The sequence below is a fragment of the Brassica napus genome, chromosome C3 (assembly GCF_020379485.1).
Source record: "Brassica napus cultivar Da-Ae chromosome C3, Da-Ae, whole genome shotgun sequence".
Lineage (NCBI taxonomy): Eukaryota > Viridiplantae > Streptophyta > Magnoliopsida > Brassicales > Brassicaceae > Brassica > Brassica napus.
In genome coordinates, this window is record NC_063446.1 from 44,476,634 (window position 1) to 44,488,454 (window position 11,821).

An 11,821-nucleotide genomic window follows, 5' to 3' on the forward strand; every position below is an offset into this window, starting at 1 on the left:
ATTTATAAATATTTAATTTATGTATTATATTAAAAAAATAGTATTTTTTGTTAAAAAAATTATTTTTAATTATTTTGACGGATCCGGATCCGGATCCGGATATCCGCGGATAATAGAATATCGAGACGGATATCCGAAATCCGGATATCCGGAAACCACGACTCCGGATCCGGATATTAAATCCACAGATCCGACGGATCCGGATCCGGATCCGGATACCCTAAATTTTCCGGATATCCGGATCCGTCCCAGGGTTAAGCACAAGTGAATATCTCAACCATTTCGATTTAAGCTTATTTTTTTGGAAAGCCACAACGTTAAAAAAATCGGTTTAGGCGAAATGATTTCCTAAAAATTTTTTTTATTTATTTAAAGACTCTGAACAACACTCAAAAATATTACAAGGGATTCAACTCTCTCAATTCAAGTAGCTTGGATTACAACACTCTTCAAACTTCCTTATTTATATTACAAGGATTTTAATACACACCACTCATAGTTGCATAATACACACCACACAAAGTTGCCCAATATTTTGCCACATTTAGTTGACATAATATTTTGGCAACATACTTATTATGATTTGACATATTAAAATTATTATTATTTATTATTTATATGGTATCTATGCACTAATCTCATATAAAATGTCTAAGATTTGAAAATTTAAAAGCTAGATTAATTCCAAATTTGATAGTGTATATATGAGATTCACATTGAGAAAATATGTGATCCGCCGCTGGTTTTCTTAGACGAGCCGGTTCGTTATTTTCATTATGTACCATATATATTCTGTTAATGTATATATTTATCTAAGTTCAACTTCCTTTTTGTCATACATGGATTATAGACTACATGCATGTATCCGATCACAAGGAGACACGTATGAGATATCATACATGAAACCAAGAAACTTCACGCCATTATAACGACACATTCGATGAAAGAACCGAGTTTGGAATCTCAGACATATATCCAACTTGGTCTCATGACTCTTCAAGAATTCTTCTTGATCGTAAGAAGAAAAGCTGAACTGCTACTGATGGAACAATGGTATTAGCCAAAGTGTCTCAAACACTCCAGCTGAAGTAGAGGGATCTTCACTCGCTTATGAGCCAACCATCAAAGCCCCGAGACAAGTCATCAATCCTACTACGCACACACCACTAGCCGTTAAAACTTCCAACGTCTTACTCAGTCAAAGGAGTTGTGGTGATAGCTGTACGAAGAGGCCATCGCACAGTACAAAGACGCCAGCACACGATACCTTTACCTTCAACAGATTTGGGTGTCTAGATTCTTGTGGAATCATGTGCTAATGTATGCATAGGATAAGATCAAGCCTTGGTTATAAAAAGACATGAGACTCTTTAAACATTTCTGAAGTTGTAAAAAAAAAAAATCTGAAATCCTTTCGTCTACTTCATGCTTTAGTGAGATTTACATGGTATCAGAGACTTGGTCGAATCTTTGGATCCTCTTTCCATTTCATCATTGAGAATCTCACAATGTGTTACCTCGAAGCTCTCTTCCACAAAATATCTTTTATGGAAAATGTAGCTCGAATCTTTTATCTTCAGTCAATCTCTGCTCGGGTTCATAAATGGGTCTTCTCCTCGACCGTTGCCAACAGTCAGTCTGATATGATTATGTGGTGTATGAGGAAGAAAACTCGGAGTTCATCAAATGCATCCACAGAGATCATCTTTTCATAGCGTGGTTGTTTGGTTCTCTGACACTCTGTCTACGGTCTTCACTTTTCTCAAGAAGTCTGGTTCAGCCTCAGAAAGTAACACAACAGCGTTTTTGACTCGTAAGCTTGACCTTTAACGCAACCTACAAGGTATGTCGAAGAACCAAAAACTATGGCTGAGTACCTTGGTGATGTTAAGAGTATCCGTGACCAGCTAGACTCGATATGTTGTCTGGTTTAAAAACAAGAAATGATTTATGATCCTTTAAGTGGTTAAGGTAAATAATATGAGTCCATTTCTACAGTCATACATCATTCTATGGACTATACTTCTAAGATGAGTTTTGAAGATGTTGTTTCCAATCTTGTTAAATTTGATGACAAGCTACATGTATATAACCATGCATCTGATGTTATCCACATTTGGCCTTTTATACTGGAAGAGGCTATTCCAATAGAGGCCGAGGATACTAAACGACAAAGGAAATCTTGGGAGAGGTTCAGGAAACTCTAGTGGCTTAGGTACATACTCTACTAGTGGTCGTGGGTTTCACCAGCAGTTCAGATGCTCCAACAATGGCTCCAAACCTACCTATCATATTGGTGGACGTTATGGACATTCAGCTGCTAGATACTACAACCATTTTGATCAAGAGTATCAGTCTCCAGACATTCTTCACAAAGCCTTGATCACTTTGAAGCTTTCAGATCATGAACAGTTTTCTTGTTACTAATGGTATCCGGACTATGATGCTTCTGCTCATATCACTAATGATGGTTCTCAGTTACAATCAACATAATCATATTTATGAATTGATCAAGTTATAGTCGGTAATGGTGACTTTCTATTAATCATGTCAGATCTATTTTCTATGCATAGGAGTACGTTTCCACTTGATGATGTAATTTTTTGTCCTCCTATTACCAAATCTTTGCTATTGGTCTCCAAACACACATCAGATTAATTTACCTTTGATAATGAATCTTTGTTGGTTAAGGACATGGTGATAAAGAAGGTGATAACCCAAGATAACAAGCATCATATATAGTCTTGGTTCTTGACTTGTTCAAATTGATGGCTTTATTCCTAGATATGAGTTGCAACTGAACCTCTTATTGTGTGCACTCAGTTACTGATTTCTAATTTACTACATAGCTTAATCATTACTGCTTCAGATTTATTGTGTGCCCTCGCTTCTTGTGGATTCGATTCCTACGTACTGCAACTGAACCTCTTATTTGAAAGAGTAAAAGTCGCTCTAGGATAATTTGAGTGATATCACAAATATATAAATCTTGATCTGAATTCAACCCATGATCATCCAAGTCCCATTACGAATATATGTAAGCATCGTTCCAACCTGCATCACATGATGCTCGACGATAGTCCTTATCAAGAGTTCCATGGCAATATGCCTTATCCAATAAAAGTCCCAAGTTCCAGAATCAATATACAAATCGTTACAACAACACCATCTCATCCAAGACACGTATACCCATAGATATTTCTTTTATCATAATTTACAGTAGAACCATTGAGAGATAAACAACACGTTTCTTATCTCTTAATTCATGACTCGACTTATCACCCAAAAACTGCATATCACATAAGAACCAAGCCATAGAATATGAAATATTCTGATCGCTAAAACTTTAACTAAGTGTGGCTGTCTTTGGACTAAGTTCCACATCCACAAAACCAAAGAATATAAATAAACACTAACAACTAGCCTCTTAAACAAAACCTGGTAATCAAAACATTTATTCAAAAACCCTGCAGATTTCATAGGACGCTCATAACAGATAAGAAAAACAGAATCAAAGAGAAACTCATGGGGTTCAATGACTATATCCCAATACGTATTCATGAAAATTTAAACTTCAGACTTAAAAACACTTCAGACTTTTATTCCTGATCAGCTGCTGGCTTACCGGAGCCTTCCTTGGGATAGTATTCCCTTATCTCCCACCTTACTTGCCTACTTGGCCAGTAGCTTCTTCTTTGGAGAAAAGAGGCTCTGCACAATCCTCTTCTTAGTAGTACCTCCCATAAATACACCCCCTGCTTTCACCAGCTTCTTCTTGGTAGCTTGGTGTCCCTTCCCTTCATAGGTTTCCATGACTTCATAAGTATCATTCTCCTCTAACTGATCATCCTCTTCCATATCTAAATCCGCGTCAGTAAGACCCAGTTGCACATGATCGGAAGCTTGCAGTTCCGATGCTCAGTAGATTCAACCTCAAGAACTAACTCAGAGTCATTATCTTCAACAATATCTTACATCTTCTCTATCTTCTATCTTTCACTTTCCTTTATATCTGCCTCTTTAGGGACATCTGCCTCTTTATGGAGTGTATCTTCAGCACTCTTCAAGTCTTCCACAGCAATTGCCGAGGAGTTATCTTCAAAAGTAAGGGACTTGCGAGTCTTAGAAACTGAAAGCTGGCCTTTTTCACCACTCTTTCCACTTCTAAAAGCATCGAGCATGAGCTTTTGATTCTCATCTAAATGTTGTCCTATATCTTGAGTGTTGAGATCATTTATGCCTCTTGAATCCATAGCATACCTCTTTGATGTCTTTTTAGGAAGAAGATGAATTGGCTGTCTCAAATTCCTTGAAAAATCTCCATTTTGATCTCTTATAACCAGGTTTGTTGTGATCCTCATATTTACTATTATCATAGGCAAAACCTTTGCCCTTGTAGTTCTTATTTCTTGGACCTTGTTGACCTGACCTCTGATTGTTACCATCAGGACCAGACTCTCTTCCTTGTGATTCCACTGCTCCCTTGTAGCTCAATATATAAGGATCTCGATCTGACCTTGGTACTACTAGCCTGCGGTGGTCCGATTTAGTTAAATCATGTCATCACCCTCAAGGTTATAACCCTAGTATGAGCTTCTACTTGCATGTTTAATGAGCATTCATCCTCTTCATGCTTCTGCTCGTAAAATCCGCTTGGTCTCTTTTGAAGCTTTGATGATACATATTGGTATCTTTTACTGTTTTATCGGTTTTATTGTTACATTTGTTTCGGGTGTTAGAACTCACAATCTGTTTTGTTATATTGCACTATGTTGGACCTCTTCAAAAAAAAATTCAATGTTAAAAAAATGAAAGCTCTTATATGAGCGGCACATCATCAAAAGTCACTTAAGTGTCTTCTCATTTAATATATAGTAGGATGAAACAAAAACAAGAATTTTTTCAGAAATCCGATTTAATGTCCGATTTGGCTCATTACGCCGCGGTAGTTGGCCGCCAAGTATATGTTCGCCGGCAAGCGCCCGTCTAAACCGATTTTTTGAACATGAGATATAACTGACACCTAGTTTTACCCAATTAAACTATTGTCGAGGTATAACTTGGTAAAGCTAGAGGTAAAAATCATTCCCAAAATTCTACTTAGGGGGGGGGTTATTGGAACATGAATTTCTGTGGAATTTGATGATTTTAATAGTTGAGAGGATTTTACAAGTTAACTAGATTTAACAAATTTTATCAAATACTTTTACACAGATTTTCATTACTTGTGTATATAATTCTATTGATTGTTATTAACTTTTAAAGTAAGAAATTAATGGTGGTAGAAAAAAAAAGAAAGAAAATCATTTCAATTAAGGCAATTCTTAAACAACTTTTAAAAAAGTTTTTGTCACAAAAAAGATTTCAAGAAATAAAATGACCAAAAAATTTAATTTCTACTTCTTACTTTATAGATATATAAATAATAAAAAATAAAAAATATTTTTTATATAATTTCGAAATATATATTTTAAATTTGAATTTTCGTAAAAAAATTTGAATTATTATTTTGAAATGTTTATTAAAAAAATTTGAAAGTGCTTTTTAAAACTATTTTTACAATTTTTATTTTAAATTTTTTTTAAATTTTTTAAATTTTTTTAAGTTGTGAATTGTATTATGTTAAAGTTGTGATTTGTATATTATTTCATTCTTCAATTTGAGTTTTTTGTATGTGAGTGTATTTTATTACATTGATTTCAAAAATCTTATGGGTATAGATGATATTCTCAAAGTTGAGTACTATGAGTAAAAACAAAGAAAATTTACATCACAATAACAACATATTTTAATAGAATCTTAAAATCAATGAAAACTAAACTTTTCCAATAACAAATGATTTTGAGTGAAATTTAAAAATCATCACCCCAATAACAATGGATTCTATTTAGATTTTAAAAATTCACAAACCAATAACAAAGGAATCTCAAAATTTAATAACTCCTCTAAAATTCTTTGCCCACCCCCCCCTTAATAAGTTGTTTGGATCTATTCATTTGTTAGTTCAACCTATTAAATACAACTAAATATTATAACTGACCCCATTTATAGCAAAATTAAATTCTGTTACATTTTAGTAAACTCACATTTATTTCACTCAAATGTGTTTACAAAAGATCCGGATTTTATTAACGTTTGACATAAACCATATCAAATGTTTCAAATGTTATTTATATGACTATATAAAATCTATTCAGGTTTTTTGAATAACTATTATACATTAACTTCTACTTATTGTTATTTATTTAATATTAAAACTTATTTATAGTAATTAATATTGTGGTTTTGGCAACCTTATATATTATGATAACTTATATAATTTTCATTAAATTCACTTTGAAAAAAGAGTACACTATTATTGATACTAGAATATTTATCACTTATCTATATTGATTTTAAACGGATTTATAACCGAATTAAGTTAAGATTTTATGTTTATTTTTACACTATCATATTTGTTTTTCGTGATTAACACTCCAATAAAATAAATATCCTTTAAAAATATTTAAATATGTTAACTAATAATCCAACAAAAACAATAGATTAATAACAACTGATATGTTAAAAAAATCTTTATCCTAATTTTTGATAAATTGTTTTAATAACAATAGATTATTAGCACCTCACCCAACTATTATAAATAGATATTCATACTTAAATTTTTAAATACCATACTTTGAAAATAAGAATAACAAATGATAAAACATAAAAAAATCAATTGTTAAATATGAAACAAAAAATAAAAGCAACTTTAGATCAATTAGGAATAAATCGAAAACATACATGCACTTTTAAAATTTAAGGACGGGTCAAAATCTGTTATAAGTTAAACTAAAACCCTTTGTTATACCAAGTTTTACATTTATGAGATCTAAAATTTGAAAATCGAAAATTGAAACGGAAGAAAAATAATAAGGGTAAAGTTAGAATTATGTTATTTTATTAAGTGTATGAGAATTATGTAGATTAAGTAAGAGTATATAAGATTAATTGTTTCTATTTAAGATAGTTGAGATTTTGACCTCCTCCTTCTCCATCTTCCCGTTAAACCCTAACCTCGGGAACAGTCGTGAGAAACGAGATTAAGAAAGAGATGGTGACGGCGAACCAGATGATGAGCATTAGCTTGGCAATTGTTAGCGAAATGAAGAAGCTTCTGTTGATTTTTCACTAAAACCAAAATCAAAAGGTTGTTCCAACTTTGTTTTGTTTTGTCAGTTTCGAACACAAGTGTGTGTTTATGTTCTTGTTCCATAGTTTTTTTTTTTTGAAAAAGGGCATGTTGTTGTTCCATAGTTAAATAATATTATACAAAAATGTAATATGTAATTTGGTAAGAGCTTTATTATTACACTTGTGGTATTTTACATTCAATCTTGTATTCTCAATCTATTCCCCTGTTTCTTTGCTTTCTTGTTCTCTATATATAGTTAAAAGGATTACATCAAAACGAGCTTCGGCGTCTCCTTGTCTTGTCTACTCCTTTCTTGGTCGCGTCCATCAACTACAACAAGAAGAAGAAGCATTGAAACCTCCATTACTAGAGCTCGAAAATCATATTTCTAAGTAGAAATGTGAATGTGTGTACCTGCAGAGTTAGGGACCTGACTATCTCTTCTGAAGTTTTGATCTTCTCTGCATCATCACGCTGCATTAAGACCGCAACTTCAAGCTTCTTCGATGTCGTTCCAAGTTCTGCTTCGAGTTGTTTTGTTTTCCGAGTAAGCTCTTCCACCTGAGAGTTAGTAAAAAGTTACATTTATATAAACATTTGATTAAACACGCGGTTTAAATGGTACCTGTGCTTTGAGAACTGATATCTCCTGGTTAAGGCACTGATTTGGTTTCTTTGTCCCTTCTTGCAGCAACTCTGTATCTGTTATGTCAGCGGTGAAGTCCGAAGTATTCCCAACGGATTCAACCGGGCTCGATTTTATCGACAAAGGAAACAACTCAACAGAACCTCTACGCGAAAACGGGAGACCACAAGTCACCGAGTGTCTTACAAGAGAGGACGTGTCTGATTTCGAAGCGCAATGCTTGGTACGTTGTTTGCCTTGTTGATTAACAGAATCAAAAGAAGCGAGTCTCGAGAGTTGTCGTATCCCTTTTAGGTTAAAACTACTAGAAGAAGAGGCGTGACTTCCTCCTGAAGTTTCACCTATGGTTTTGAGATCAGGGATCTTGGATTGTCTGAAGAAATCAAACGAGTCCACTCTAAGTAGCTGACGCTGTGGTGTTGTACCAAAATCGTCCATCTCGTTAATGCTAGACTGTAGACTCGCGTTTGAGAATCTAGCACTGTTGTTGGCTGGAGTTCCTAAATATTCTCGAACTCCTTCGAGTTTGATGTAGCAGTCATCGCAAACGCGGTAAGGCCGGTTGGTCTTGGGAGCCATGGCTGCTGCTAACGACTTTTTGCTAGTGCACGCGTTACAGAAGACACTCCCACAGTTGTAACAGTTGTGTAGCTTCCTCATGTAGTTAAAAGGATGGCGACAACCAGAACACCTTGAACTATCCGTACCGGTGATCGGTTTGTGAAGACAAATGGTGGCTGTGTAGTTAGAGCCACACACCACTTTCCTCACTTGTTTGCCTTTCAAAGCTCTCACAAGTGTCGGCAAACGTCTGTTCTCAGTATCTCCGTGGCCGAGCTGCCCGTTCGATCCTCTGCCCCAAGTGTAAACCTCAGCTTTCGAGTTCAAAACCGCGATATGGTGAAACCCGCAAGCCACTTCTTGGACGCAGCTCTTTCCTAGACCTCCTTCAATGCATGAAGGAGCTTTCACAACGTTTTCGTGACCCGGATCAAGAACCCCCATTGCATAAACTTGTCCAGAAGCAGAGAGAGCAACAGTAACGCTCTGGCCACAAGCTACTTGCTGAAAGCTAGTTGCATCCAGCTCAGCTACACAAGATGGGATTAGTCTAGACTCTTTGTCCCCATGTCCGAGTTTCCCATCCTCTCCATCACCCCAAGTAAAGAGCTTTCCCCACGACGCTGCCTCTCCGAAAACACTGACAACAGCAGCTGAATGCCAAACGCCACAAGCTATCTTCATTGTTCTGCAGCCACTTAGCGCCTCTGCTTCTCTCGGTACGCTAGTGCTTACACGATCTCCATGCCCAAGCGCACCAAATGTACCATCACCATATGTGAACAGCTTACCTTCTGACGTCACAAAAGCTGTATGCCAAGGTCCGCAAGAGATGGTTTTGACATTTATACCCTCCATCTGGCCGAGGATTCGTACTGGTTTCCAATGGCTAGCTTCACTACCAAGTCCAAGGAGCCCAGCGTTGTGAGCTCCATCTCCCCAAGTATATAAGTCCCCTGAGGATGTTACCGCACAGGTGTGAAACTCCCCACAGTCAGCTAACTCCACTGATGATCCGTCAAACTCATCGATGAGTTTGGGCTGCGGAACGTAGGAGCAAACTCCATGTCCTAGCCTGCCTCCAGATTCTTCTCCCCAGCTGTACATCTGTCCCTGCTTTGTGACCAACACTGCGTAATTGGTGCCACATGAAATGCCCTGTGCGTCAAGTGCCACGTGTGATTTCAGAACTTTGGGCAAAAAGGTTTCAGCCGTCAGGGAAGAGCTGCTTTCACTTTTGTGCATAGCACCACCACCACATCCTAATAATAAGCCATCTCCAATACTTTCTCCCCAGACAAAGACATCACAGAGAGACTTCAAGTCCTCAAAAGTAGATCCTTGACTAGATGAGCTCAGTGCACTGGAAACTGTATATTTACTTGTATCAACAGCAGGGGAATGATTATTAGTAGGTCGATTCTCTACAGTTTCGGGAGATGTGTTATGAGGTTTATGGACCATTTCGTCCAAAGAGAGTGCTCTTAGTACTGCTGTTTGTGACAACACCTCTGAGAAAACTTTCCCTAGTCTCTGTGGAGTGTTAATGTGAGATCCTGAAGCCTTTTTTGCATGTTCCTGCAAAAATTACCATATAAGGGATAGGATATTGAGTACGTAACAAATCTTGAAGCTAGAAAGACCTCGCAGCTTGTATCACTGCTGACTGATCTGATATTGGAGCTACTTTGTTCTCCTCCATAGTCAGGAACAAAGCTACGGCTTCTTGAGTGAAGTACTAATGAAGAAGAGCAGTTTCGTGAGAGAAGAGCTCGAAGGGTTGTGATCCAGAACTCAGCTTCGTCCTTGTCCTTGCATACCTAATCCACAAAGTTTCAATACATGCTTATACCTCTTTAAGTTATCTGCTGCTTCACTATAACATAGATTAATGCTTGTCATCAGGGAACAATTAGAGAAAAACTACTTACCAAATCAAGAGAACGGTCGCCATAAATAAGAGAAAAAGATTGATATTCCTTGGTGGGCTGAGGGTATCGTCGGAAAACTGACTGGAGAAGTTGTTAAAGTAACATTTGTTTTGTCAAAAAATCTACAGCTGAAATGTTACCAAAGAAATGCATTAATAAAATCTTACAGTACGCTGTCCAGGTATGATCCTTGTCACAGAACTTAGTTTAAGACGTTTCTCTGTTTTCCCACAGTACCATAACAAAAAGATTTCATCCTGCATAGCATTTGAGACAAAACCAGCATCACATTACAATGATTTTTTTGCAGCTGTAAAGGAGATAATAATTTCATTATGAATGCATACACTTGAAAGCCGAAAAGGGTAGAATTTAGGTTTTCCACGCCTGCCGTATTTCAAAAGATACGCTCCTTTCTTCAGAATCGCTATCGCCTGCATCAATTTTTTTTTTTTACTAAAATGAAGGTAGCCTTACCCACAAAAAAAAAAGAGAAAAAAAGAGAAGCTCAAGAGAGGTGGAAACAACACACACCTGCTCATTCTCCCTATCTGTGGGAAGGCTTCTCTGGGAACAAGCCATTCCAAGTTTAGTAGATACTTTGATTTGCAACAGGAGCTAAGTGGAAAGAGAGCAACAGATGATTCCAATGCTCGCCCCATATAATAAATAAAACCCTTAGGGCTTGTTGCTTCATCCGTTTATAAGTGTTGGTTTTTTGATGATTTCTCCTATGGACTTGATGTTGCGTTCATCTCACGTAATATCGAAATAAACCTAAATTATCGATAATATAATAAACAATAGATAGATGGAATCAACAATCATCTCGTTTATCAATACGATGTAACAAGGAAAGATCAAGACAGAAACGCACCTAGTTCCTTGGCACACACGTCGCAATTGTGAAGATCTCTTTTCTTTCTGAGACGAATCAACGCAACAAACAAATGTTGAGAGCGAGAGGAGGAGCTACGAGCAATGTATGCCCTAATAGTACATCTGTCTCCTTCCCTTTCTGGGTCTCCTCGTCTAGGTTTCTCGCATGACTTTCTTGAGAATCACAAAGATTTGTGTTGAATTTGGAGAAAAAGAACAATAAAAACAACGAGGAGATCTGTGACCCAGCAACGACGACAACAACAGATTAGAAAGAGATTGTCCCTTTTGTTGTTCTCAGATGCGCTTTTCTGTTATTTACAGTTGTTTCCATTTTTTTCCTTCTACGCTTCTCGAATCATTTTTTGACGCACTGAAAAAAAAAAAAAAAAGGTGTTCTCACATTTTTGGTACAATATGTATATATCCACAATAATACTGCTTGTTATAAATCAATTGGTGGATGTCTATAACCGATCCGGTCCATAACCGGCCCATACCCTTAGAGAGAGACGGTCCAACCCTAGAGAGAGAGGCGGCCGCGAGACTTGGAGAGGAGAGAGAGACGGCTACAACTTGCATATTTCCTAATTCTTTTATGTTTATGATTTGTAATATTTCCTATTATTG

General features: G+C 36.5%; 1 protein-coding gene across 1 annotated transcript; it reads right to left on the minus strand.

Annotated features, from left to right (window-relative positions):
- Window positions 1–5,815: 5,815 nt before the first annotated feature.
- On the minus strand, window positions 5,816–11,520 carry LOC106374008 (PH, RCC1 and FYVE domains-containing protein 1-like). Its single transcript, XM_022699829.2, has 9 exons — window positions 11,190–11,520; window positions 10,847–11,089; window positions 10,660–10,746; window positions 10,480–10,569; window positions 10,313–10,393; window positions 10,025–10,201; window positions 7,800–9,959; window positions 7,589–7,735; window positions 5,816–7,504 (listed from the first exon to the last, which is right to left on the minus strand). The coding sequence occupies exons 2-9, from the start codon at window positions 10,892–10,894 to the stop codon at window positions 7,445–7,447; spliced, it is 2,850 nt and encodes a 949-aa protein (XP_022555550.2). The 5' UTR covers window positions 10,895–11,089; window positions 11,190–11,520; the 3' UTR covers window positions 5,816–7,444.
- Window positions 11,521–11,821: the final 301 nt, after the last annotated feature.